At 51.4% G+C, this 27,766-nt stretch overlaps 1 protein-coding gene across 1 annotated transcript in view; it reads left to right on the top strand.

Moving 5' to 3' along the window:
• Positions 1-187: 187 nt before the first annotated feature.
• Rmnd5a (required for meiotic nuclear division 5 homolog A) overlaps positions 188-27,766 on the top strand; it is a 32,248-nt gene continuing 4,669 nt past the window's right edge. Inside the window, exons 1-8 of the mRNA XM_027948880.2 lie at positions 188-568; positions 9,222-9,364; positions 17,156-17,290; positions 18,587-18,687; positions 22,410-22,576; positions 23,129-23,294; positions 25,660-25,762; positions 27,011-27,165. Of these exons, the coding sequence (XP_027804681.1) occupies positions 427-568; positions 9,222-9,364; positions 17,156-17,290; positions 18,587-18,687; positions 22,410-22,576; positions 23,129-23,294; positions 25,660-25,762; positions 27,011-27,165 (1,112 nt within the window). The 5' untranslated portion in view covers positions 188-426. The remainder of the gene's footprint in view (positions 569-9,221; positions 9,365-17,155; positions 17,291-18,586; positions 18,688-22,409; positions 22,577-23,128; positions 23,295-25,659; positions 25,763-27,010; positions 27,166-27,766) is intronic.

Genomic DNA, 27,766 nt, shown 5'->3' with positions numbered 1-27,766 from the left:
GCGCTGGGGCCCCGCCCTTGTTTACGCAGCGCGCAGCCGCCTAGCCCTCCTCGCGCGGGCTTTGAGGCGGTACCCCTGGCGGCTGGGCCAATCGCGGCTCGCGCGCCTCCGCGCCACCCCGCACGCCCGCGTGGTACGGCCCGCGCTCCCCCGCGGCGTGGTACCGCCCTCCGCCCCTCCCCCTCAGGTCGCGGGCCTGGTGCCGCCTGGAGGACCAGGTCGGCGGCGGCTCCCGGAAAACAAAACAATCGCGGCGCCGCGGGGCTGAGCGCGGCGAGCTGGGCCGGGACGCGGCGAAGGGCTGGGCGCCATGGGGCGGGCGCGCGCGGGGCTGCCCCGGCGCCGTGGCTAGCGCGCCGCCTCCGCGCCGGGCCTCCGGGACGCGCGCGGGAGCCTCGCGGCCGGACGCCGCGGACGCCGCCCGGCATGGAGCAGTGCGTGACCGTGGAGCGCGAGCTGGAGAAGGTGCTGCTCAAGTTCTCGGGCTACGCGCAGCTGTGCGAGCGCGGCCTGGAGGAGCTCATCGACTACGCGGGCGGCCTCAAGCGCGAGATCCTGCAGAGCCACGGTAGGGCCCGCGCCCCGCGCCCGCTTCCCCGTCCGCGCTCCGCCGCGGGGCGGCCCAGTGACCTCGGGCCTCCGCCGTCCGGCCTCCCGAGGCCCCGACCTGCCTCCCGCGGCCCCCGGCCTTGTGCGGGTCGCGGCCTTCGGTTGTCCTCGGTCTCCCGAGGTCCCGGGCCGGCCTCCCTCCCGGGCTTTCTGTTGGAAGCCAGCATCGTCCCCAGCTGGTGCTCAGCACGGCCTCCTGCAACTTGGCGACTGCGGGCGGAGCCGCTTTTCTGACTCGTCGCTGGCCGGTCCCTAGCAGACCGCCGAGGCGACCCGCGTCCGCATCCCCGGAGCGGCCTCGGGGGAGCGAGGAGCGAATTGCAGCAGGAATTGCGGTCACTCGCTTTACCCGGCCCAGTCCGTACCTTTTTTCCTTCCAGAAGTCGGGTTTTCCGTAGGAGGCATTTTGCCAAGATCGCTTCGCTGTCGCCCTGCGCCCCGGGACAGCCTTGCCGAGTTGACTTGGGGAGCGTTTGTTGGGGCTTTACAGTAACGAGGAGGCCTGGCTCCTGGTCGGTGTAGCCCTGGAGATGACCCCTTCCAAGCGGCAGTGCAGGACTTTCGTCTGGGGGTTTCTCAGGAGCCCAGGCCCTTCCCCGCCTGTGGGCTCCTGCAACTTGTGAGCATAGAAGCCCCTTGTGAACTTTGAGAAAGAGCTTGGGCTGAAATGCTAACGCCGCAAGACCACCGAGGCAGAACACGGTGCTCGCCCATGGGCAAGCCGACTGGGCTCTGTCAGTGGAAGAAAGGCGGCTGCGTTGGTGTTGAACCTGGCACAGATAGGAAGTAGGGCGTGGGAGGGAAGACGGGTGCGTTTGGTTTGGGACACACGAGAGGGAGGAGAGGATTTAATGAGGATTGTCAGTGGATAGACACAGGTCTAGGGCTGCTTTTCCATGTCATTTCTAATGGGACAACAGGTGATCACTTAAGATGCCTGGAGCCACAGCCTGGGAACCTGCCCCTGGAGGGTGGAAGGCCAAGGCAGAGAGCTCAGAAATGGAAAGGGGCCAGGCTAAGGAGAAGAGAGGTTGCTTTGCTGTCATTGGCTGTTTGGGAGCCCGTGACCCTTGCAGTTTTGTGGAGTTCTTAGAACCAGCTGGATACCTGGGGGTTAAGAAGAAGTTATGGTGGTGGGGGGAAGGGAGCTCAAGGCTGCTCCTGTTCAGTCCTTGAAGCCCCTTCCCCTGGAAATCACCTCTTGTGGAAGGTTCAAAGGAAGGAGCCAGTGATGGAAAAGAATGAATGAAGGGCCCAGATTTGGAGAAGTGGAGGGGATATTTCCTCTTTCCAGATCAGATCAGCAGTGCAGGGTTAGGGTAGGCCGGATTTAAGAGGGAAAGGATGGAAAGTAAAGAACCTTCCATGAGAGAGAAGATGTTGCAGGGGGGATGTGATTATGAGATTTGTTTTAGGGAATTGAGGGCCAGTACCAGGTAAAATTACTGAGGCAGGAATTTGTTTTAGACCTCTCTACTTGGAATAAGAAGTTAATTTCAGAAATTCATTCCAGAGATAAAGATGCCTGGAGATGAAGTAAGTCTTTACATGTTTAATTTGAAGTACCTAAAATTGGACTGTCTGACATTTAAAAACTGAGCCTGCGGCTCCCGTCCTCTATGCAATTCTTCATACACTGTGAGCCTGCTTTCCTTGTGACAGTCCTTGGTCTTGTTTTCTGCCCCAGGACCACTGTTCGTCTGTACCGTCTAGTTTAGCTGTTAAGCATCAACTTTATTGTGCATGCTTGGTTTCATGACACACTGCTCTGGGTCTTTAATGACCTCTCTGGGTCTCAGCGCCCATCTGGGAACCTACCATTCTGTTCTGAAAGGTCAGGATTTGAACATCAGTTGTGTTCTTTCACTTGGCAGATTTACCAGCCATTATTTTACTCCCCAAACTTTTTTTTTTTTTGTTTCCAGGGTATACCACCTCTAGGAAAAAAGCTGGTTCTGCTTGGGCCTTTTTTTCCCCTCTGAGTAGGGATCTTTTGATCAGCTGCTGTGTCCTGGGTGCTCAGGTCACTCTGAGGCAGCCTTAGGCTTCAGTGGGCCACTTATAGTTTATCAGGGACAGAAAGAAATAATCATACTGGGGATTGAAGACTGGGACACTTTACCACTGAGCTACACCCTCTACCCTTTTAAGCAGGTTTTTTTTTTTTTTTTTTTTTTTAATGTTGAGACAGGGTTTCACTAAGTTGCCCAGACTGGCCTTGAACTCATCATCCTCCTTCCTCAGACTCCTGAGGCCCTGGAGTGATGACAGGTGTGTGTAACTACACCTGGCCGGCCTACACTTTTAAGAAGAACCAGCCTGAGAGTCTTAGCCCTTATCTCCTAGATTTCTTAATCCTCTGGAAACTGATAGCAGGGGAATGCACCTTGGGCACTGCTGACCTTGGGCACTGCCTAGGTCAGCACTCCCTGAATGTTAAGTGAGTCTAAATGTCACCATTCCCTCCTTTTGTTTTTGTTTTTGTCTTGACTTTATTTTATTTATTTTAGAGGATTAACACTTTTAAAGGTGTGGGACAACAAAGTTTCCCCCCTTCCTAGCCTTCTTATTGATGCCTGATTTCTTTTGACTTTTTAAAATTTTTCCTTAAAAAACTGCTCTGGATTGAATTGTGGAGTAAAGCCATCTGAAGTCTGAGTTTTCATTTGGGCACCCTTAGAATCATGCTCCCAAATAGATTTTTTTGTTTATCTGCATCAGAACTGCTTTCCATTTTGCTTTTTATTGAATTCTCTCCATTTTGTGAAAGTGGAGTTGTTTTCAGTAACTCAGAGCTAAATGCAGTGTATGTAATATTTATAAACTAAGATATTTTAGTTGTTTTCTGCCTCCAGTATAGTCATAAAAACATTTTGTAGGGTATTTCTGGGGAATCTGACTGTCTGTTTCTACTGGAATAGTCTAGTCCTAGGTGGTGAAGTTGTCAGGCTTTTTACACTGAGTCCCCGTCATGGTCCTGGGTGTCAACAGCACCCACTCGTGCTGGGCCCCGCTGCTGTACAGCTTGCTTTCCAGTGTGCTGGGCTCCTCCCAGGGCCTGGCCCTTGTCGGCCTGCAAGCCCGTGGTCTGGGCTCACAACCTTGTGTCAGTGTAGTTGTTCGTGGCCCTCCCCAAATGTGAAAATAAGGACAGGCAGAAAATTGAAAGAGTAAATACCCAGTAGGAGTTAGGGAGTGAAAGCTGTGCATCCTGAGAACTTCTTCGTAGAATCAGGGGGCCAGAATAGGGAGTGGGTCTTGTCACGCAGTTGAACACCTGCTGTCTTAAGCCTTGTGTTCAGCAGGGAAGAAAATGGGACAAGCAGACGTCCACAATGCAGAACGACATGGAGAGTTACTTTTAAAAACCAAGGGACAATGGGAAGTGTATGATCTTCAGCTTTGTGGCATCCAGACACCCCCTTTTAAAAAAATACCTTTATTTTATTTATTTATTTCTATGTGGTGCTGAGGATAGAACCCAGCACCTTGCATGTGCTAGGCGAGGCTCTTCTACAGCTGAGCCTCAACCCAGCCCTGACGCCCTTGAACATGTTCAGTGTCACGCGCTCCTTAATGACTCAGGATGTCCTTTTATAGGACCGAGTGGTACTGGTGTTGAGGTGTATTTCATTGTCTCTTCGACATACCTTGGGAGGCTTTTCTTTTACAAACAAACTGACTCAAAAGTGAGTTTGAATACAAGCCAGTGGGTTCCAGAGGTGTGTGGGGTGTTATTGAAAGAGGGGGGAAGCTTGGGGTGGGGGAGGGGAGGACCCTTCGTTTGTGTCTTACTTGGAAATTGGTGTATGAGTGTGTGTCCATGCAAAGAATCCTTGGAGTTTTCTACTTGGCGATTCCGTTGGCAGATGGACACAGCACTGTTTCCCATTCCTTTGGTGTTTGGTGTTGGTAGTCGCAGTCTCCAGTGCTGGCCAAGAGTGTGCAGCATATCATTTATTGTTTTTATGTTCATGTGGTAACTAGTTACTGAATGTCCTTGGCCCTGTCCTCCAGGGGCTGACAGAGACTTGAGGTTCTATAGAAATGGGCGTGAGGACACCACCTGGGGCTTCTCACAACGGGTGTGGTCTGTCCATCAGCTCTGGGTTGGTTAGGCAGGTCTTGTGGGATGAGGAAGCTGGCCTTGCCTGCCGAGGTGGGGGTAGCCTTGACTCATCCCAGGTGTCTATCAGGTCAGACCTTGTTCCTGGAACCCAGATTGGCTCCAGGCAGAGGGATGGAGGCAGAGATGCCAAGTCTTTAACCCTGCTATTAGCCATGCTTGGGACCTTTGCAAGCCAAAGCAGAGTCTTAATGCCTTGTCACAGTCCCCCAACCCATGTCTTGTCCATTCCAGTCTGGTTGTGCAGGCTTCGTGGCCAGTGATAATCAGTCTTTGAGTAATGGTTGCTTCAAACGAAAAGGGTCAGATGCTTAGGCTTTAAAGTAGAACTGTCCATGTTAGTTTGAAACAGAATACAAAAGGGAGCCCAAGTCTGAAGACACCCAACTCAGTAAGTCCTGTAGGGGGTTCTCGCTTCTTACGAGGCCTCTGGGTATGGACCACTAAAGAGCACACACTGAAATCAGAAAAGGGAGTCGTTCTCTTGTTTCTGTCTAGATAGAGGGCCCTGGTCTGCCTGGGTCCCTCCTGGAGGTGCTGGTCGGGGGCTCCTAGGGCTGGTGTAGGTGCACGTCCTTAGTAACATTTAGAATGGCCGCGGTCTTTCCCTTCTAACTGTCCATGCGTGACTGCTGTGGGTTGGCTTTTCTTCTACCTCCTATTAGTAAATCTTTGGTCCTGCTGCCCGGCTGGCTCTTCAGGACCACATGGACCAAGACCTCTGTACTGGCCAACAGCTAGCCCACTCCTTCCTGCTGATGAAGCCAGCCGGGACTCCTCAGGGGTTGCTTTCGGGGACTTGGAGGAGCCTCTGCTTCTGCAGCCCTGTCCTCTACCAGGGATGGCCAGGGCCTTGCGGACCACCGGTGGCTTCTTTGGGAAGCAGCAGGGACATTGTCCTGTTCAGTGACTCTCTACTTCGCAGATTGGGCACTGGTTGGCTTCTGTTCTCTGGGGTCCTTGTGTTTCCCTGTATCAGTAGACCAGGTGTCATGGCTCTAAGGATCTTCTCATGGAGGTGTGACCTATTGGCCATGCAGTTCACCTTGTAGAGGAGCTGAGCTGGAGGTTCTGTTGGGTTTGCAGTGTTGTGCCTGCGTGCCGCCTGCGTGCCGCCTGCGTGCCGGTGACCTGGCTCCCCATGCTCGGCACACGGACTGCTCTGCACCCCCCGCCTGCCGTGTCTCTGGGTCAGCCCATGCTGGACGCTCTCCCATAAGAAGAACCACGCTGTACGGGGCATTTATCTCGCTTACCTTAATGGCATGCTCTTGCCCCCCCCCCCCGCGTGTTTCCTACCACTGGCCGCTGTCTGTCCCACACTTGCTGCATGGCCATCCTGTGCGGTTGCCGGTTTGCGTGCAGGGCCCTGGCCACCCGTGCATGAGCCCACTGTTTTCAGTCCCCCAGCCTGAGGGAAGTGGAGCCAGATGGTGACCCCTGGCTTTCTGAGGAGGAGCCTGCCTGCTGTCTCATTTCCTTGGCGACGCCTGGTGTCTTCTCAGTTAAGCCATCCTGTGGGTGTGGAGGAGTACCTGTTTGATTTGCCTAATGATTACTGTCTTCAAGCACCTGTTCACATGCTTATTGGTCATTTATGTGTCTAATTTGGAAAAATGTCTATTCAGATCTTTTGCCCATTTTTAAATTGAATTGATGGTCACATTATGTCAGGTTGTAAGAGGTTTTTACTTTATTCTGGATATGTTAACGTGATTTGCAGGTATCTTTTCTCATTCTGTGAGTTGTCTTTTCACTTAAGTGTGAAGCACAAAGTTTTTATTTTTTGTTTATTTCTTATATACATGGCAATAGCGGAATGCATTGCATTCATAGTTAACCGTTCACAGCATGATTTTTCATAACTCTTTCTATATGTATATACACACACACACACACACACACACACATATATATACATACACAGCAGGAGTTCACAGGGTGAGGTTCATGGAGAGGCTCAGCTCGGTGCGGCCCGCTTAGGCACAGCAAAAGTGAGCAGCCGAGGCAGAGCGGCAGGTCCCTTCTGCCCTGGAGGATGCACTGAGCACCTTTTAGACACGTTTTGAGATTTTCCTGAGGTCCCAGGTCTTCCTTAGCCAAGTTGTGTGACGACAGATTGGAAGTGCCTGATACAGACTGTCCCTGATGTGCCCTGGAGCTCCAGGCTTGCGTGTCCACCTAATCCACTGGGCCCTGCGGACTTTCTAGCTGTTAGTCCTTCCATCCTCATTGCGGACAACACTGTCTTGGCTAAAGATCTTGGGGCCATCTGAGAGCCCCCGACCCTCATAGTCAGTGGGAAACCCTCTGCCAGGTGCTGCAGGTCCCTGAGTTCCACCACGCCTGCGTGTCTCACTGATCTGTTCCTGTGTCCTACACGATGACCGTTCTGGACCTTCACCTCAGCTTTTGTACTTCTCTGCCCAGAACCTTGCAGTGGATCTCCCTTTGGCTTAAAATGAAAGTCAGTCTTTTTTTCTTTTTTAACTTTTTTTTATTCTTTTTAGTCACGACAGTCATGACAGTAGAATGTTTTTGACATATCAAACATACATGGAGTATAACTTCCCATTTTTCATTGTGGTTGTACATGATGTGGAGTTAACTGGTCGTGTTTTCAAATAAGCACATAGGAAGGTGATATTCCATTCGTTCTACTGTCTTTCCTATTCTCATCCCCTCCCTTCCCTTCATGCCCTTTGTGTAATCCATTGAACTATCCCCTCCCCCACCAATGGTGTGTTAGCTTCTGCATATCAGAGACAACATTCAGCCTTTGGTTTTGGGGGATTGGCTTATTTCACTTAGCATGATATTCTCCAGTTCCACCCATATACTGGCAAATGCCATAATCTCATTCTTTATGGCTGAGTAATACTCCATTATGTATACACACCACATTTTCTTCATCCGTTCACCTGTTGACCCCATGGTTTCTCCAGCCACCTCTCTGTTTTCCTTTGCCAGACATTTACTCGAGACACTCTGGTGTCTTTGCTGTTCTTCAGCTGGTCAGGGTTTATTTCTGCCCCTTGTCCTGGGATGCTCTTCCCCAGGGTTGCCATGTGGCACATTCTTCTGCTTCTCCTAAGTCTTCACTCAGATGTCATCGTCTGAGGGGCCTGCTGTCCATTTCCCCTGTTTTTACAGTTGATTGAACTCACACCCTCCCTCTCCCACTCTGGCCCCTCCACCACATGTGTCATTTTTCGATCACTTGTGGTTTGCTTGTCGCGCTGTTTGGTAAGTTCTAGAGCATGGCTATCTGGTTATTTAGTGGGTGTGCACAGTGCATGTTTGTGAAGTGAAGAGACTCCGGGGCTCTGTGTTCTTGGACTTGTTCTTTTTCAGATTCTCGGGCCCTACCTGGTGAGTCAGAAACTTGGGGGGGGTGGGACAGCTGCTTTAACTAGGTCGCTGGGTGACTCTGATGTAAACCAAGTTCAGAACCACGGGGTAGAATGTGGGTCGAGGTCCAGAGCCAGGCCTGGTGCTCTCTGGGGACGTGAGATATGGCGGAGTGATGGTCAAGACTGGATTGGTTTGCTCTGTCTCCCTCCTCCTCCCCTTTTCCTGCCAGAGGAACCACCTGGAGGCAGGGAGCACAGGGCAAGAGGCCATGGCTTTAGTAAGCTTCAGAGACGTGTCGGGGTCCAGCGAGCCAGTGGGAGGACTTGGGGCCAGGTGTAGAGGCACCATGGCTCAGCTCCATCACAGTAGGAGGCTATCGAGCAGAACTGGCAGAGGGGCCAGGAGGGTGCCTCCGGGGTCCTCTCCCAGTGCACCCACTCAGGACATGCTGAACTCCTGCAAAGGACTCCGGGCAAGCTTAGTGCCAGGGTTCATTGAGGGAGGGTCATACATTTGTATGGAATAAAAAGCATTTAAACTAAATCATCTAAGAAATTCAGTGACAACCAAAAGGGTTATTTTATTTTATTTTTTTGTATTGGGATTGAATCCAGGGGCACTCAACCACCGAGCCATATCTCCAGCCCCCTTTTTATATTTTATTTAGAGATACAGTCTTGCTGCGTTGCTTAGGACCTTGCTGAGGTCCTTTGAACTTGCAATTCTCCTGCCTCAGCCTTCTGAGCAGCTGAGATTGTAGGCCTGCCTGACCACAGCCAGCCAAAACCAAAAGGTTTCCAGGATGCCTTGAACATTTTCACTGAGTTGAATAAGTAAATTTATTCACTTAGACATAATTTTCTAAAAAATAATACTGCCTTGGTGGTGGTGTTCAGTTTGTGCTGACGTTTACCAAAGAAGTGGTTTATTTCATATTAAAATTTTCTTATTCCCAGAGAGTGTTTTCGTGGTGTTTACTTGAAACACTAACATCTGTGAATGTGTCCCTCTGCCTGGAAGCAGATCCCGACTTCTCTTTATCTTCCTCCACCTCTGCTGTTTCGAGGGTCTCCTCGAAACCTGCCCTCTATGGGTCTGCTTTGGGGAGTAATCTGCCTTTCTTGTTTTACAGGCCAAGATGCTGAATTATCAGGGACACTGTCACTTGTTTTGACTCAGTGCTGTAAAAGAATAAAGGATACTGTTCAAAAACTGGCCTCAGACCACAAAGACATCCACAGCAGTGTTTCTCGGGTTGGAAAAGCCATCGATAAGGTATGGTACCGAGGGGCACCGGTACTCTTCAGCTTTCTCTCTTGGTACTTGCTACCGTAAGCTTTCCCAGATTGTTTTATGTGATTCCTCTGTCTTTGCTTTTGGTAACTTTGCTGAATAGGTTTTACTGTTGTTCTTACTGAAGGGCCTTGTTGCTGTTATTTTATTTATTTATTTATTTTAGCTGTAGATGGGCACAGACCTTTATTTATTTTTATGTGGTGCTGAGGATGGAACCCAGTGCCTCACATAGGCTAGGTGAGCTCTCTACACTGAGCCCCAGCCCCAGTCCCTGTTGCTGTTACTTTCAAAATGAAAATAAAATCAAAACAAACCCCCCTCCTTTTATGGCTCTGTTGTTTACCGTTTGCCTGTTGGGCAGGGCCTGGATACCAAGGCCGCCTTGTTCTGAGCTACCTTAGCCCAGGGGCCGGGAGGAGCCTCCTGTGGCCAGGGTGCCTGCTCCAGCTTCATCTGCTGTGGGTGATGAGCTGTGTCCTCAGGTCTGTCCTTCCTAGTGCTCCTGACCCTGTGTTCCTGTGGGCATGCTGGTTGCTTTTCTTTAGTGTTGCCTTTTTTTGGGGGTCCTGAGGATTAGACCCAGGGGTGCTTTACCACTGAGCTGTGTTTCAGCCCTGATTTTTTTCTGAGACGGGATTGCTAGCATTCCTGGTGCCTTGATAAGTTGTTGAGGCTGGCCTTGAATTTGCAGTCCTCCTGCCTCCCTCTCCTGGTGCTGGGGTGACAGGCGTGGCCCCCAGGCTGGCTCAGTGTTGCCTTCAGGGGACAGAGGGAGCTGGCCGCCAGCCAGCAGGACTCCTTTTGTTGGGTGGCTTTCTCTGAGGGGCGTCTTGAGTCTGCAGTCTGCACTGAGGGAGGGCTCAGAAGCTGCTGGTGTTCTCAGCACTAGACCAGTCTTCCCTGGGGTTCCCCGTCCTGATGGGGCCTCAGGAGGGTCGTCCAGGGTCACCACCTGGTTCCCATGACCGCTTCAGCACTGGGAGAGCACGACAGGTCATGGGTCCTCCTGTTCACATAGCATGTTGGGAAGATGGGGGGGCGTTCTTCTTAGCAGAGGTATGGTATCTGCTGAGCTGTAGAGTCGCCCAGTCTGTGTGTGCACCAGTGAGAACTGTGACACAGACCTGGGCACTGCGGATCTAGAGACTGGCATCCAGTTGGGGGCCAGCTGTTGGAGTGACCGCCTGCAGCAGTACTGAAAGGCTGGGTTGAGGTGTCTCAGAGCTGTTCTTTACCCGGAGGGTTGGAGGGGTACGATGGGGCTGTGCATGCCTGAGCTCAGGGACTTGCTTTGGCCATGCCTACAGAGGCATCCCTGGCCTGTCAAGAGTACTCTCACCATGGCCATTGTGCGGTAAGGGCTTGGGCTCAGCAGGTTCCAGACACATGGCTGGGTCAGTGATGGCAGTCACTGGCAAGGGCTGGGAAGGCAGTGAGTATCCTCTGCAGCCTTTTTGAGGTTGTGAGGCCTGTTTGGTAACTCCTAGGTGGTGCACACAGCTTTGGCATCAGACCTGCCTGGACTGTGGCGTTGGAATTCTTCGGTTGGTACCTGAAGTGTCTGTTGGTGTGTTAGCATAAGGCTTATGGGAATGAAAGTAAGGCATGTGAGGGTTGGTCTTAAATCATTTGTAGGTCTTAAATCATTTCCAGGGCATTAACTCCTGATGGTGTTAAGAAGCTTCAGATTTTGGTGGCTGATAGTGACCAAGGCATGCTAGTGATTCTGATGGCTCAAAGCACAGAGAAAACCCTAGGAGGTTTCTGGGGACATCTGCGTGACCACCAGGCTGGCTGCTGGACAGCAGAACCAGAAGGCGCCCTTATGGTCAGAAGAGCTGATCCTTCCAAGTAGCCAATCAGAGCTGGTGTCTGGAAAGAGGCCCCTGGTTCTGGAATCAGTGGGGATGATCTCAGGAGCCACACCTGATGTGTGTGGACTTCCAACCCCCAGGACTGGGAATGGCCAGGCAAGTGAGGCTCCAGGTGTGATTCCTGCCGCGGGTGGGGGACCTGTCCTGTCCATTGCCTAGTTCAGGTGTTGTCCTATTGAAATGATCGGAGCCTGGTTGTTCTTACCTGCTTGCGCTGGTACCTCTCTGAGCTATCTTCTGGTCTGTACAACACCCATGAGGTTGTTGGTAGGCAAAGCGTTTAGATGTGCCTGGTGACATTTAGATGTGCCTGGTGACGAGAACGGAAGTCTCTCTCTGTGCACCAGGGGACACATTTGAAGTGGTCGACTGCGTTCCCATTTTTTGAGGGGCGGGTGTTTGAGGCAGTGTTCCTGATTACATAATCTGCTCTTCCTCCTTTGAGAACTTTTTTTTTGCATGTACTTGGAAATTATAAGGACTTTTTCAAGTAGCTGTAATTCTTTTACAGTTCTTTCAGACTTGCTCCATGTTCCTCTAAATGCAACTTCTAGGTGGCCTGGGTTCTTCTCATCTATCACATATCACCTTTTTTCCTTTAATGTCTGTAGTTGCAGATGGACACAATACCTTCAGTATGTATTCTTATGCGGTGCTGAGGATGGAACCCAGTGCCTCACGGTGCCCCCGCCCCAGCCCGCCTGGAACTCTGGATTTAGCGGGTGCTCTCAGGGGCGCTGGGGGGTGGTCCAGACGCGCAAAGGGGGGTCCTGCTCCTCCTTTCAGGGCGCTCTTCCCTGTGTTCCTGATCCTGTCTGGCTTGGCTGAGGGGGAAGTTGTCTCCCTCCTGAAGCTTCTGCATACAGGGGGAATTCTGTGTAGGCCTTGTCACCAGAGACTCCCCGGGCTCTTGCTCAAGCCTGTTAGTTTGTGCAGCTGGGCAGCTGTTGTGAAGGCTGGGTGGACCCTGAATCGGTGATGAGCCGAAGCCATGTGGCCCGAGGCTGGTGGCAGACTGGTCCAGGACCTGCAGACAGGCCAGAGTGCTGTCCAGCAGCTTAGGAGGGCCCCGCCCTCTCCAGATGACAGGCGGCAGGCCGGCGCTCTCCCTGAGCAGGCTGGCCTTTGTTTCTTAAAGCATATTGATAGTAACCAGTCTAAAGTGAAAATCACTCTGTTAAACTCTGCCAGTGGCCAGGAAGTCAGGAAGTATTTCTAGATTTGAAGAGTAGGGACCTGTGACAGCTTAGAGGAGAGAAAGTGGCCCTTGAGAAGGGCTTGGAGCAGCTGTGCATGAGGTGTGCAGGAGCGTGGGGGTGTAAGGGAGGCTCAGGCTGTGGGTCACCTCCGTGCCCATACCAGCCTCCCTGCTCAGGCCGTGGGCTGGAGTGGTGGTCTTGCCTTCTCCGGACTGGCTTCCAAGGCCAGCCCCCTGCCAGAAGCTGCTGTGGTCATGTGGTCTCTGGGCTAGGGCTCTTCTCCGCCTGAGCAGGCTGCTGGGGGAAGGAACTAGGGAGTAATTTTTTGACATGCTAAATGGTAATTTTTTCCTTTAATATTTTAAGGCTTCTTGGGTATTTAAGTTCTCTAGTTCTTCTCCAAATGTAAGCAAAAAAGAAGTCTGTGGTGTTAGCCAAGACATTTTATAGGTTTTAGGTTATCATGAACCTAAAAAATTGTGGGGCTGGGGTTGTGGCTCAGCACTAGGGCACTCGCCTAGCACATGCAAGGCCCTGGGTTCAACCCTCAGCACCACATAAAAATAAACAAGTAAAGGTATTGTGTCCAACTACAACTAAAAAATAAATAAAAATTTTTTTGAAGAGTTCTGCTTTAACATGTTGACTGTTTCATATGCCCGTAGTATGAGCATTATTATAAATAAAGAATATCAGCCCTTGGATACCACGACAATACTTGTAAAAACAATATGTTGGACTGTTTTTAACTGCCTTCCCTGTTTGTAGATAATCTAGAATTCTGTCCTGTTTAGGGCACTTATTCACTGTTTTAAATTTGTCACTGGCTTTTTATTTCCTAAGAAAAGCCAATAAAAATAGTTACTGCTGCAGACTTCCAGGTATGTATTTATGTGATAAAATAATAATACTAGGGTGTCAAAATGTCTAAAATCCGCGGTTTGGTGAAAAGCTAAAGCAGTGTGTCCATGTAGGGTTTCAGGCTGGCCTGGCCGTGTGCACTTGAGTGCTTTTCGCACACACCAGGCACTGGAGAACTCTGAGGGCGCACGGGAAGGAAGGGCTCTTGGGCCGTCTAGGGTCATCTAGGGCTTGTGGAGTGTCCGACTGGGAAGGGGGGGTGTCGTTCAGAGCAGCAGTGGGGGTGACCTTCTTCAGGACTGAGAAGGGACAGAACAGCGCCTAAGCATTCACAGCTTGGCCTGATGGGGGCTGCTCCTACTAGGGGTAGGGACACCTCAGGCTGGGGGACGGCAGATGGTGGAAAGCCCAGCAGGTGTGGGTTTGATCCAACAGGAGACCAGAGGAAAAGAGAGTGAACTGTAAAAGCAGTTGAGGACTGGAAAGAAGGAGTGATCAGCGGCAGGGAGAAGGCGGCCATCACGCCCCAGGGTGGGCCGTGCTGTGCAGGGTGGACCAGGAACTGTCCTCGGGTTGGTTCTTTCCCCATAGTGCTGGTAGGCCATTTCCTCCTCAAATAGGGGAAACCAGGCTCAGGGGTGTGGAATAACATGCCAGGGGTGATGTGCTTGGGAGATGTGCTCACCCAGCTATCCCCTCTGAGCAGTGTGTTTTACTGGAGAATCAGCATGGCCGGGGCAGAGCCGCTCCTGCTGGAGGAGGGAATTAATTATCAAAAAATGCAACTCCATGGTCTGAGCAGTTCTCTGCCGCTAGGTGGAGCAGCTATCTTGTGGAGCATGTGCTGAGGGGTTGAGACTGCAGGGGCAGCCGTGTCTTACTTGAGTCTTAACCTGACCATTTAAGAACATTGTGCCAGACTTTGCTTTGTTTTAAAAATGTGAAAGGAAAAAATATAACAAAACAGAAGATGCTAGTAACAGCAGGTATTCTCAGCGTCAGCCACCTCCTGGCGGGTCTGTGGTGCTGCTGGTTTCCTTAGCAGCCTGGCAGATGAGTCTGGTCACCTAGCAACGATGCAGAACGCGTTGCCCGCCTGACGCCACTCTGGGAGCCTGCGTTTGGAGCAGAAGTGGGAGCTGTGGGCTCTCGGCTTCTTCCAATGATCTTAGCTTCAGTTTTTTTTAATATCTATTTTTTAGTTGTAGTTGGACACAATAACTATATTTATTTATATGTGGTGCTGAGGATCGAACCCAGGGCCTTGCACATGCTAGGCGAGCACTTTACTGCTGAGCCACAGTCCCAGCCTGAGACGAGGATTCTTTTGTCTGATGTGAGCAGAAGCTGTCACAGGAGCTGTCGAGGTCCCGACTTGGTTCATGCTGCCATGTAAAGCTGTCTTAGGAAGGGATTCTTCTGAAGTTGCTTTCTTTCCTGAGGAAAAAGTACTGGACATGTTTGTTGGGGGCTGATGAGGCTGAGGAATAATCGTTAAGTGAGCAGTGGAAACCTGTAGGTTGTGTTTGGGTTGAATCCGTTTAACAAATTAGCAAGGGAGCTTAGTCTCGAGGGTTCTCGTCTGGAGCACTGAGGGAAGAGTCCTGAGTTTACGGTCAGCTCTGCCCTCTTTAGAGACCCAGGCCTGTCCTGTATTCATTGATTGCCTCTTTGTGAGTAAAGCATGAGAGCACATAATAGCACACATTACCCTCTGGGCAGTAGGATCAGGAGGGCCAGAATGTGCAGTGTGTTAGTCATCAGAACAAAGGTAGTCCAACTTGCTTAGAGTATTGATGAACTGTTGTGCGGTCAACTCTTCATCAGGCAGAGTCTGATAAGCAGAAGTGAGACTCCAGCGTCTTACACAAGCCGTGTTTCCAGGTGTTATGGAACAGTTACGTATACACATGGACATCACTGCTTCAGCATCGAGGTACTTGGTAGTATTTCTGTTGTTTAGGTTTGGTATTAGGCCAAGAAAGATGTCTGTAATCAGAGAGAATAAAAATTCAGACTGACAGTAATTTTAGTGATTCTAAAAACAGGGTAGAGAGCTCTTTAGGGAGAAGAAAAATTTGCTAAATTTTGGAGAGGAGCGCTCTTCTGCATTGTGGCGATTATAAACAGTGGGCTGTTTGTGGTGGCATTGCCAGTTACTTCCTACCTGTTCTCATCTGGTCAGCCTGTATTTGAGCATTGTAATTTCACTTACACCTAAACATCTTGTCTAATTGAATTTATGTGCTTTTTTAACAAAGCAAGTTCTAGAGGCTTATTAGGGGGTAATGCCTATGACAAAGGCAACTTTCAGACCATGGTGTAGATTTGCTTCTCCTTCAGAGAGATCAGCTCGCTGTCCTTCTGTCCCACAATGCACTTGAGCAGTTCTTGCAGAACCAGGCTGCCCGCCACAGGCCGGGTTCTCCTTCCCCTGAGAGTGTCTGTCTGTCCTCTTCACTCCTGAAGGCTGCACTTGCTGGTGCAGAACTCTGGGATACTGCTCTGCTCTTCTGGAGTCTGAAAGATGTTGTCTCTCTCCTGGACTCTGGTTTCTGTGGTGGTGCAGAAGTCTGTGATCACTGGAGTCATTCGCTGCTTTCTGTAGCTGCTTGCAGGTTCTGTTGAGTTTTGCTTTTCAGTCCTTACGTTTCAGAGGTGGAATGAGAGGTGTCTGGGTAAGATTTCTGTGAACCTGTCCTCTGGAGTTCTCGGGCCTCTTCATCGGGAGGTTTGGTCTGTGCACTTGGGCTCTTCTCCAGCTCTCCTTTCCACAGCACCGTTTCTCCTCTCCTTTGGCTCAGTGATGACACGACTGTTAGCTCTTGTATTTTCCCACCAGTTGTTGAGGCTGTGTTCATTTTTTTTTTTTAAATCTTGTTTTCTGTTCCGATTGGGTGGTTTCCAATGTCCTTCACTGACATTTTGCGCTGCGATTTTGTTCTATTTGAATCTATCCAGTGAGTTTTTATTCTGTTCACTGTATCTTTAGTTCTTCCGTTTGCCTCAAGAGTGTGGCCCTTATTATTCTTAGACCATTTTTGTAATGGTCTGAAGTCCTGGTGACTCCAGCATCTCTGTCACTTTGGCGTTGGTGTCTGTTGGTCACCTCCTGCTGTATGTGTGGAGATGTTCTTGGCTCTTTGTATGTACACGGTTTCACGTTGTGCCCTGGGTGTGTCAGTCATCGTTCTTTAGTGCTCTGAAGTGGCAGCCAGGCACGGTGATGTGCCTCTGTGATTCCTACGACTCAGGAGGCTGAAGCAGGAGGATCGCAAGCTGGAGGCGGCCTGGGCAACTTAGTGAGACCCTGGCTCAAAATAAAATATAAAAAGGGCTGGGCGTGTGGCTCAGTGGTAGAGTGCACCTAGATTCAATCTCTGGTAACCAAAAAAGGAAAAATGGTGGAGAACTTTGATTTATTAGTGGTTGAGCTGGTTGGGTTCAGGCCACAAGTCCTGATGGGCGTTCTGGGTTGTAGTGTCAGTGTCAGTTTCATTTTGTGTTCACTGAGTATGTGCCTGACAGTCGCCAGTCTGCCTTAGTGTTGTTGTCAGGGTCTCCAGTGTGCTGCTCAGACCTGGGCGTGCGGCGCTGCACAGCAAGCCCTGAAGCTCCAGCTCTTGTCTCCCCGTGCCTTTGCCAGCGGGGGTGTGAATTGTTAGCAGTCCCATGAGAGTGACGGGTGTTAGAAAGAGGCCCAGGAGAGTGCCTTCTGCGGTGGTGTCTAATAAGTTAGGATTGGTACTTACTGGGAAACTTTAGAGGGGAGCGGAGACCATTTTTGGTGGGTGGGTGAATTGGTCAGGACTCATGACCCCCTTTTCTTTTCCCAGAATTTCGATTCTGACATCAGCAGTGTGGGGATCGACGGCTGCTGGCAGGCCGACAGCCAGCGGCTCCTCAATGAGGTCATGGTGGAGCACTTCTTCCGGCAGGGGATGCTGGACGTGGCCGAGGAGCTCTGCCAGGTATCAGCGTGTCTGCGGGGGAGCCCCTGGGTGGTGCTGTTTGCAGAGTGGGGGTCGAGTCTTCTGCAGGCTGTTGATAGATTTTAAAATGAGGCTGGACCTCATTTTACAGGTAAATTTTTTTTTTTTAGTGGTGCCAATCTTAGTCCTAAAACTCAGGGCCTCCATTCTTCCCCCACTCTTGCCCAGAAGGCTGGTCCCAGGCCCTGAGCCAAGGGATCAATAGAGACTGCTTTCCCTAGTCCTCTGTAGCTAGGGAGATTGTGCAGCAGAGAGGCGGCCTGGACAGAAGCATGGCTTGTTTCCTCATCTGGCCCCGCTTAAGGTTGTTTGTTTATCAAACGAATTCCAAAGTAAAGTTTACTTCGGGTGCGTGATGTTTGCCCTTTCTCTTATTAGAGGTGGGCCTTGGCTCTTGGGATGATTCACCAGTGCCCTGCCGTCCCAAGTCCCAGCAGCAGCCGCTGCCCGGGTTGAGGGCTCCTCAGGCCCCGCCCTGCCTTTCCTGCTCTCTGAGCCCCAGGAAGTGGGGACTGTTGTTGGAAGTCTGCAGATGGGGGGCCGGGGTCTGGAGATGGTTGGCCGGGGTCTGCAGATGGGGGGCCAGGGTCTGCAGATGTGGGGGGCGAGGCCTGGAGAAAGAGGGAGCTTGCCCAGGGCGGGACAGGGTCTTGGTGAGGGACTAGAAACTGTGGTAGGCCCCCATGTGTTGTCTCCCTCTGTTTAGAGAAATGAAGGGCCAACAGGACTGAGTAACTTAAAGCCAGTCTACAAACTGAACTATAATCTAAGCCTTTTCTATTTTAAACAATTCAAATAAATGATAACTCGAATCTTTCTCTGAACTTTTTGGGATTTTGTTTGTGTGTCTATAAATTTATTATAGTAAATTATATCATTGAGGATTAAGTTTATTTTCAAATAATAAAGACCCGAACAACAGTGGCTTAGAAAAACATGAAGTTTATTTTCCTTACGCAGAGTGGGAGGCAGTGAGGAGTGCACAGCATGTGCTCCGCCTTCCCTGAAGCTCCCAGGCCTCGTGACCTAGCTGCTTCTCAGTTGTCCTCAGCCCTCGAGGGTGGCAGCTACCCCTCCAGCACTGCTGTCTCACAGCCTCCTTCCTGTGAAGCCACAGGTGCCCCTTGCAGCACGGTGGGCAGAGTGACGGCCACCATTAGTCTCCACCATGGAGACACCTGTCCCAGGAGCTGTCAGCTATCTGTGATCTGGAGTGTACGCACTACGCTGCTTTCATCCTGATTCCTGCTAACAAACACTCTTTCTGTTTTTCAGGAATCTGGTCTTTCTGTAGACCCAAGTCAGAAAGAACCGTTTGTGGAGTTAAATCGGATATTAGAAGCTTTAAAAGTCAGAGTTCTGAGACCTGCCCTGGAGTGAGTTACTGAATTTGCCTTCTTTTGGATACTTTGAAAGAACTGTAAGAAAATTAAATTAGAAAGCACTTTAGACATGTTTAGATGTGTTTGTCTTACCTGGGGTAGACGTCAGAGAGATCTGTGGAGAGTTCTTTGTTTTAACCAGTGAAATACGGGGATATAGAATAGGAATGTGCTCAGCTGGTCTGAACTGTGTGAGAGGTTCCCTGGGTCCTTGGTGCTCCACCCTCTGTGGGACCCCTTCTGACGACCCCCCTTGCTCAAGCTGTGTGACAGGGTGTTTGAGCCCCCACAGGGTGCTGGACTCTGAGCCAGCCTTCTGGGGAGGTGTGTAAGTGGCTCCTGGGACAGAGTGACCGTGGAGAGTGCAGACGTTGGGTCATGGAGCTTTGTTCACAACTACTGTACCTCTTGATGCTCCTTTAAGAACTGGTCACTGACAGGAATTATCTGAGGAGGTTACGGTGCTGTTCTGGAGCAGTGCCGGCAGACTTTTCAATAAAAGGGCCCAATAACTGATGTTGTAGGTGTCGAAGGCTGAGCTTGGCTTCCTGTCACCTGCTCTTCCTTGTTTTATTTTACAGCCCTGTAATTAGAAAGTAGCCAGTGTGATGGCCCTCACCTGTAATCCCAGCAAATTGGGAGGCTGAGGCAGAAGGATCTCTAGTCTGAGGCCAGACTGGGCAACTGAGCGAGACCTTGTCTCAAAATCAAACTTAAAGAGGGCTATAGGTGTAGCTCAGTGGTAGAGTACCCCTGGGTCTGAAAATGACGCCCGCCAGTGCTGCAGGACATGGCCCGACCGGCTGGGGAGTGTGCGTAGCCTGCCTCGGGGCCCTCTAGGCCCCGCAGAGCGGGAGCTGCTCCTTCCTAAGTGGAGCATTTACTTCTACTTTGGGCTGGAGACTTTTAAAAAACAAATTCCAGTCTGACATTCAGGCCACAGTGCCGAAGTCAGTTTCCCTGTTGAGAAGACACCACTGCAGGAATGTTAGAGCGTCACTGCCAGTGACAGATGGCCCAGCTGGCTCAGGTGTCAGCGTGAGCTGACAGTGTTGTGCTACCTGGGGAGGCAGCTAATGCGTGTGACAATGCTGCTTGGAACCTGCACCAGATTCCAGAAGTGGATGTGAAAGGGCGTCGATGGGAGGGGCAAAGCAGGGCCAGGTGGATGAGCTGGCCAGAGGCAGCGCAGGGCGTGGCTGTGAGACGCAGCCTCTGCCTACTGTCCAGTCAACTGTGGCCCAGGAATTGAGGTTAAGAAGTCCCAACATGAGTCCACGGGTACAATTCTGGGGGTTGGGAGGACCGTGACCAGAAAGAGGTAAAAGTGGATCACATCATCCTTAGCTTAGGAAAAACACTTTGCTAGGAAGGGAGAAGCTTAGAAGTCCCTTTGCTTTGCAGACCCCAGTCTTACAAGTATTCAGAAGTAGCACGAAGAAGCCTTTCAGAGTAGTCTGACTTGACCAAGAGGCCAGGGGCTGGGGACGTGGCCAGTGTTGCCCGGTGGTCAGTGTGAGGCCCTGGGTTTATTCCCCAGCACTGGGGAATATGGTGTAGACCTGGTTGTGTGAGTGTTGGGTTTTGTGATGTTGTTTTTGAAATGGGTTTCTATTTAGTTTTCTAAACATTTCTTGAAGAGCAGAGGGAGGATTTAACATTCCCTTTATTCTGATTATTTGTTGGTGACATAATTTGAAAATGTATAAACAAATTCAAATAATAAATTAGGAATTACATTATCTAAATGCCTCAGCAAGTTTCAAAAAAGATTTGCATGTTTATAGCTTGAAAAGCTTGAATTACTTTTAGGAAAAATAGTCTGTAATTACTGTTAGTGAAGAAATCTTACTTAGACAAGAGCTTACCAAGGTACTACTTTCTCAAATGTAAAGGTAACATTTCACTGTAGAGAACTCGGGAGACACCAGCACAGACTGTTCAGGAACCCGTGGTCCTGGGTGGGCCCCGTGCTGGGCTGACAGTGCACATGGCTGTCAGGCCGTACCGCAGCAGTTGATGATAAAGCTGGAAATCCACTGTCCAAGGAACTACTGCTAAAGTTCCTGGTAACGAAAGCCAGGCATGGTGCTGCATGCCTGTAATCCCAGCGGCTAGGGAGGCTGAGGCAGGAGGATCAAAAGTTCAGGGCCGGTCTCAGCAACCTTGGGAGACCTTGTCTCAAATTAAATAATTAAAAAGAAGAGGGGTTGGGGGCGGGTGCAACTCTGTGGTAGACATGTACCTAGGATGTGCAGGTGTGCAGGGCCCTGGGTTCAATCCTTGACACCACAACGCGAGGTGGGGGGGGGGTGCTAGCTAAAAGTTACTTTTTCCTCCTTTAACATGGTATCATGAACATTTTCCTGTGAAAATGAGGTTATTTTCTTTTGTGAACTGCTTATTTATGGGCTTTGCCTTTTTTCTGTTGGCTTTCATTCTTATTAAAATTCGTAGTTGCTATCCAGATCCCTTGCTTGACTTTCTAACCTCCTGCATGTGTAGACCCCAATCAGAGAGAGAGGAGAGGGTGTTCATGCTTGCAGGAGTTGAGGGTGTGGAGTGAGCTTTGGCTGAGTGACCTTATGTGGATGTGGTGCTGTCCTCATCAGGGACAGACAGGAAGGAGGCCACCCCAGCCAGCACACTGGTGCTCGTGCTAGGGGCTAGTGTTCACAGAGGACGGCTGCTGGGAGGGCCAGGTTGGTGCCCAGGATCCTAGAGGTAAGTGAATAGGTACTTCCAAAATCCAGACCGTTAATGCTTAAAACCCAGTTTGACTTTGAAGCCAGAAGCTTTGTGATGTGACTCTGAGATGTGGGTCACCTGTAGGTCACTGAGAAGTGCCTGTGCAGACCTTGGGAAGGGTGGTCTGGGTGGTCCAGTGTGAGTCCTGTCCGCTGACCGTGAAGAACTTGGAACATTGATCTCTGGTGTTTTGTGGAGTTAACACAGATTTTGATTCATACTCAGTTCACATTGCATTGACTGATGAATTGGGTCAGGTGGGGAGTATTTGTCCAGCTGAAAATCAAATCAAAGAATACGATACCGGCCGCTTCTATCCTCGGGTGTGTTTGGGGAGTCAGACTGTGAACAAGCGGCTGGGGTCCTTCTCTGCGTGTGGCCGCCCTGCTGTCATGGTGGTCCCAGTGCAGGGGTTATTTAGGCTGTTTGTGCCTTGAGGTGTAGGTCGCCCCATTGGACAGCTCAGAACTGGGTACTCTTCTTTCCCTTGGTGACACCAGGTCTGCACAGGTCTCTTGGGCATGGGGAAGATCACACTATCTGTGTAGTGTTAGTTCCTAAGGTGTGGGGAGGACCCTGGGGACAAATGCCTGCCTGCTGCTGTTAGTCCCAGGGTGAGTGGCACCGTCTTTAGCTAATGAAAGTGGAAGTTCAGGAGTAAGTGGTTCCTTGGTCTGTCAGCAGGCCATCTTCACAGGGAAAGAGGATCCAGGCATGGAGGGAGGATTTCCTGGGGATCCCTGCTCAGGGCATGGTCCTGCTCACACCCAGATGTCTCTGTGATGATGTGGTCCTTGTCCTGGTGGGAAACTTGCTGTGATTATCCAGCTTAACCTCCTCCTCTGGCCTTTGGTGCGGGTGGTGCTGCCCCAGCCTTCCACCAGGGGGCAGCCAGACACGCTAGCTTTCAGGCAGCTTGGTGGCAGCTCCCCATGTTCCTGACCATCTCGACTCTGCTCTTTCCTCAGGTGGGCAGTGTCAAACCGAGAAATGCTCATAGCGCAGAACAGCTCCCTGGAGTTCAAGCTGCACCGACTGTACTTCATTAGCTTGTTGATGGGTGGAACTACAAATCAGCGAGAGGCATTGCAGTATGCTAAAAATTTTCAGCCATTTGCCCTAAATCATCAAAAAGGTGAGTCTCGAGCCAGGTGTTCTCCGTGTTTGGAACAGGTCTGTTGTCACCACTGGAGCAGAAGGGGTGGTCTCCATGAGGTCTAGTGTATGCATTTGCTAATAAACTAAAAGGATTGCAGATGAGTTACTTCTTCAAAAAAGCTTCAGCTGACTCCAGTGAGACTGAACATTCCACCATCTGTAGGGGCAACTTTGGGAGGCAGGGCAGCTGGGGATCCCTCAGCCTGGTGGGACGGGGAGCACCTGCCCACCTCACCTGGCCTCACTGCCCATGTACAGAGCCGTCGGCAGCCATTGCTCCCTGTGTGTGGCCTGGGAGTTCCGGCTGCCTGTGCCCAGGACATGTGGCGGCTCCTTCACGACGTCGAAGTCACTCTTGGGGAGTGATATTATGCCATGCCTGTGTGGGAGCAGGAGTTGGGCTGCAGGTTGGGCTCTGCGGCCAGGCCCAGCTGTGGGCCTCACGTTGTTTCAGGCGGGGTCAGCTGGGTGGCTGCCCTTGCCTCAGCCTGTTGCCCGCACCTGCAGACTGCAGCACTTTCTCATTTAGACATTCAGGTGTTAATGGGTAGCCTCGTGTACCTGAGACAAGGGATCGAGAACTCGCCATACGTGCACCTGCTTGACGCAAACCAGTGGGCCGACATCTGTGACATCTTCACACGGGACGCCTGCGCCCTCCTGGGGCTCTCTGTGGAGTCCCCTCTCAGCGTCAGGTATGGAGCTATGTGCTGCCCCCCTCAGGCAGCCCCTTCGGCTTGTCGTGTTGACTGGAGCCAAGGGGCTGAGCCATTTGACAGGGGTGTGGCTTTAGGCAGCAGTTTCCAGAATGGAGTGGGAACCTTGGGGGTCTCTTCCACTGCTGAGGTTTGCGCAGATCATGCAGAAACGGTGGTGGGTTACCTGGGGACAGTCTAGCCATGCACAGGCTGAGAGGTGCTGGCCATACTTAGTGCACTTGACCACACGTTAAGGGTGGTCCGCCTAACTCAGTCCCGACTTTGAGCGCACGTCTGCTCAGTGTTCTGGGTGGTGGACTGGGAAGGTGGCATAAAGCACTTGAGCTTCCTGCCTCCCTGTGTGCAGTTGGAGTTAGAGAACCACTGACCGCCAGGGCCAGGGCTGTGGCTCACTGTACCGCTCTTGCCTGGCACTGGGTTTGATGCCCAGCACCGCATAAAAATAACAACAACAACAGAAAAAGAATCCTTTAAAAGAAAAAAGAATCCCTGACAACCACTGTTCCTTACACTCTCCAAGTGAGTGCAGGAGGCCCGTGTGTCCAAGATAACAGCAAACAGTGTCTTTGCCATGATGTAAAGTTGAGGACTTGAAGCTGGATTAGAAAGTCTCCAATACTAGTGCCCTTGGCGTGAGGTCGCCAGCTCCCCAGCACAGAGGCTGTTGGGGTGCTGGTGGTGTTAACAAGAGTTTGGGGACATTATGTAATGGAGCGAGGCATTGGGAAGGTCGTAATTAGCATGATGTTAGGAAAATCACACACAGGTAGGAGCGTCATTCAGAGTGTGAAGGACCAGTAGATTTCAGGGCAGCAGAGTACAGAACCCTCAGGGGTCAGCTTCCAGATTCCACTTTGCAGCCACCCTGAGAAGCCTGCTGAGCTTTCATATTGTGCTTAAGAGTAGCCAGGTATCTAGAAGGCAGTCAGGTGCTGTATATTGGGACTTCCTGCAGCCGGCGGCCTCCTTCCGGGGGCAGGCTGCAGAGCGGGAGTGGGAGAGCGGAGCTCTCTGCTCAGCACACCCTCCGGCTGGAGGAGCAGGTGTTGTCGTGAGGGCGTTACTCATCATGAGGTAGGGTGAAATTGTTAAGTGAATAAGTTCCTTTCATTTGTTTTAAATTCTAATACATTAAATCATAGATGTTACCCACAAAAACCAGACCTCTTTGAGATCCTTCATATTTAAGCCTGTAAAAGCATCCTGAAACCAAAGTTGAAGGACCCGTTTTAATAACTCTTTAGCTCTCTGTTCACTTAATTCAACAGGGTTTGAGCCCCTGGTATGTGCCAGCCCCTGGGTGCAGTTTGGGCACCGTGCCACTGCCTTCCTTTCCCTGGGCTCCATGCTGGCACAGGAGACGGGTGGTGTCTCTGGCCCTGGTGCCTGTGGTGCTGTTGTCCATTGGGGTCCCCTGAGCAGGTGCTAAAGTGGGGTGTGCACAGGAAGTTGACTGGGTTGGCATGCGAGGAAGGTGTGTCAATGCCTGCGCCCCAGGAGCCTGGGCTGTGGTGGCCGCAGGAGTGTCCTAAGTTGACAGGCTTCTTCATGGGAGGAGCCTGGGCTGACTAGGGACAGCCCTGAGAAGGGACTCTCAGGTCTGAGAAGTGGTGCTTCCACCCGGAAGGAGCTCCAGGTCTAGGAGGAGCCTCGGAAGAAAAAGTGCCACTAGTGACTGTTCAGCAGAGCCTCTTTAGTCGGGTCTTGGCAAGCATGACAACTTGCTGTGACCAATAGTGTGCTGTAAAGGCTCCCAATTGGCTGAGCTTCCTCTAGGAAGCTTGCCTCGCAGCCTTTTCCAGGGAAGTGAATGATAGTGTCCTGGGCGTGTGGGAGGGGGAAAGCAGGAGAGGCCAGGGGGACCAAGTGGACGTCCCTCCCCCTTGAAGCAGGGGCTGAGATATGCGATTGGAGGGTGAGGCCCTCGGTTCCTGTCCCGATTGGCCCTCTCTGACTGGACGCTTCCCACCTTTCTTGACCCTCCCTCAGCATGGGTGCCAGTGCTGCTGCTTCTTCTCGTGGACAGAAGCTTTGTTTCTCTAGGCATTGAGAAAACGGGGGCCCTTTCAGAAAATGAGAATTTTAAAATAGTAGATGTAAGGCTTCATTTCTCCCATGTTAATGAGGTGGGGTCTGTTCTTGGACAGGGCTGGTTCTCAGTGGCTGTGGGAGACACACAGTGAGTCGGGAGGTGGGAGAAAGGCAGGTACTTTCTTATAGTGGGAGAGGCTGGGCTTGGCCCTGACAGGTGGAGGCTCTGCGTGCTGTCCAGTGGCCAGGGCCTGGGTCTCCCAGGACCAGCCCAGCACCTGCAGCTGATGCTCCCCCCCCCCCCCCCCAGCTTCTCGGCGGGCTGCGTGGCGCTGCCAGCGCTGATCAACATCAAGGCGGTGATCGAGCAGAGGCAGTGCACCGGCGTGTGGAATCAGAAGGACGAGCTCCCCGTGAGTGCCGCTTGTGGGCGCTGACTGCCCTCCTGGAGGGGCTGTGGGTTCCAGGGGTATTAAATGTCCATTTTGCCTTTCAACTGGGAAATACTGCTGTGGCCATCTGACAGTTGTTGGTTTTTTAAAAATGTCTATGGGGCTGTAGGTCAGTGGCAGAGCCCTCGACGAGCGTGTGTGAGGCCCTAGGTTTGCTCTCCAGCACTGTGGAAAATAAAGTGTAAATGAAAAATGGAGATGAGGACCACCACAGAATGACCAGCAGCATGCACACCAGGCCGTGCCTCTGTCCGGCCACCTCAGCCCCAGACCCAGCATATGCAGAGGAGGGGGTGGGCAGCTGTGGTACAGCTTCAGCATAGGCCTAGGGTGTCGCGGCTGCTTCCTCAACAGTCGCCACCAAGGCTGGCCTGAACTTGTCCTTCCTTCCCGGTGGTGTCCAGACCCTGCAGGGACCTAAAATGTGCATCGCACCTTTCTGCGGGGCCTGCTCTCCAGCCAGCCCACCAGCCTGTCGGTTGCCCAGCTGCTTAAAGGCTTGTGATTAGAAGCACCGACGCCTTCCAGTCCCTGTGCTCAGAAAGCGAGGGGGCAGGGCTGAGCCTGCTCATGCTGCAGCCTCCCAGCTAGGCCAGTGCCCACACAGCAGAGCAGCCTGGACTGGGACCAGAGGCTGCCCAGGGCTGGACAGGCACTGGAGGGGGGCCTGCGGGTCCCGTTCCGTGGGCAGCCTTGCAGGGCTCTGCAGCCTCCATCAGGGGCCTGTTGCTTTGCTCGATGCTCCGCAGCTGTTTTGGTTTCTTTTTCCAGTACCAGGCCTGGAACCCAGGGGTGCTCTACCTCGGAGCCGCATCCCCAACCCTTAACACCCTGTTTCAGGCAGTTTCTCTGGACCATTACAAAACGTGGGAAACTTGGTCTGAAGTGAGAAGTGAGCTGTGTGTAGATTGTCCTTAAAGGTCACCATTTTGCATTTTATCATCTGGCTAAGTGTGCCGGGCTTCTGGGGGCTATGCTCCTTCTCCTGATGGGTTTTCAAGAGTGTTTAGGATGGGGATGTGCTCAGAGGTGGAGCGCTGTAGACAGACTGACTCCTCAGACTGCCTGCCTGAGTCCACTACTGGAGGAGGTTCCCCCAAGAACAGGGGTCTGATGGAGTGCCTGGGAGTGCCTGCTGCTCAGTGATATGTTGATGCGTAGATGGCTTTCTGAACCGTAACTCGCTCTGGTTTCTTTCTCTTTGAGCAGATTGAAGTGGACCTTGGTAAAAAGTGCTGGTATCACTCTATATTTGCCTGTCCAATCCTTCGTCAGCAAACAACAGATAGCAATCCACCCATGAAGTTGGTCTGTGGTCACATTATATCAAGAGACGCCCTGAACAAGATGTTTAATGGTAGCAAGTAAGTGTCCAGCGTTGGATGTGACTGTGGAAGTCTCTTGGAACTTGGGATGATGAGAAGAACTAGGGTACATGAGTGGAGCTAGATTTAGGAATAGATTTTTTTCACTGTTTGGCAGAATGGGTGGGTTTTATCTTTTGTCAGTCTGTTTGGTGCATTTGTGGATTTGGCAAGTGGATTTCTAGGCACAATCCTCAATCCTGAGATTTTGGGTGGGTGGTGCGTCTCTCCAGCCCCTTTTCATGGTGGTCCGCTGCTGTGGTTGAGCGCTGTGCCCCTCTCCCTAGCCCGTTGTCTTAGAGATTTTTTATGTCCTGTTGATAGAGCCCTCTTTTGGTTAGAGCTATGTACTCCACCCTGTGGAAACAGGTGTCTGGCCAGGTTCCTCCTGGTGACTTTTTATAGAGTGTCACGGTGAGTTCCCTTCTCCATGTGTGATGTGTAAGTCCTCACAATTGGAAATGTGGATCCAATTAAAAAACAGAACCAGAAGCCAGTCTCAGGGGCCTCTTGACTGCCCGGGCAGCTGTATCTTCTTTCTTCGCATCAATTAGACCCTTGATGGTGAGGTCCTTTTTTCATGGGAGGCCCTGGCTGGAGA

The sequence above is a fragment of the Marmota flaviventris genome, chromosome 14, assembly GCF_047511675.1.
Source record: "Marmota flaviventris isolate mMarFla1 chromosome 14, mMarFla1.hap1, whole genome shotgun sequence".
In the NCBI taxonomy this organism is placed as follows: domain Eukaryota; kingdom Metazoa; phylum Chordata; class Mammalia; order Rodentia; family Sciuridae; genus Marmota; species Marmota flaviventris.
Note: the sequence above shows the minus strand (reverse complement) of the source record. Positions and strands in the feature narration are given on the sequence as shown.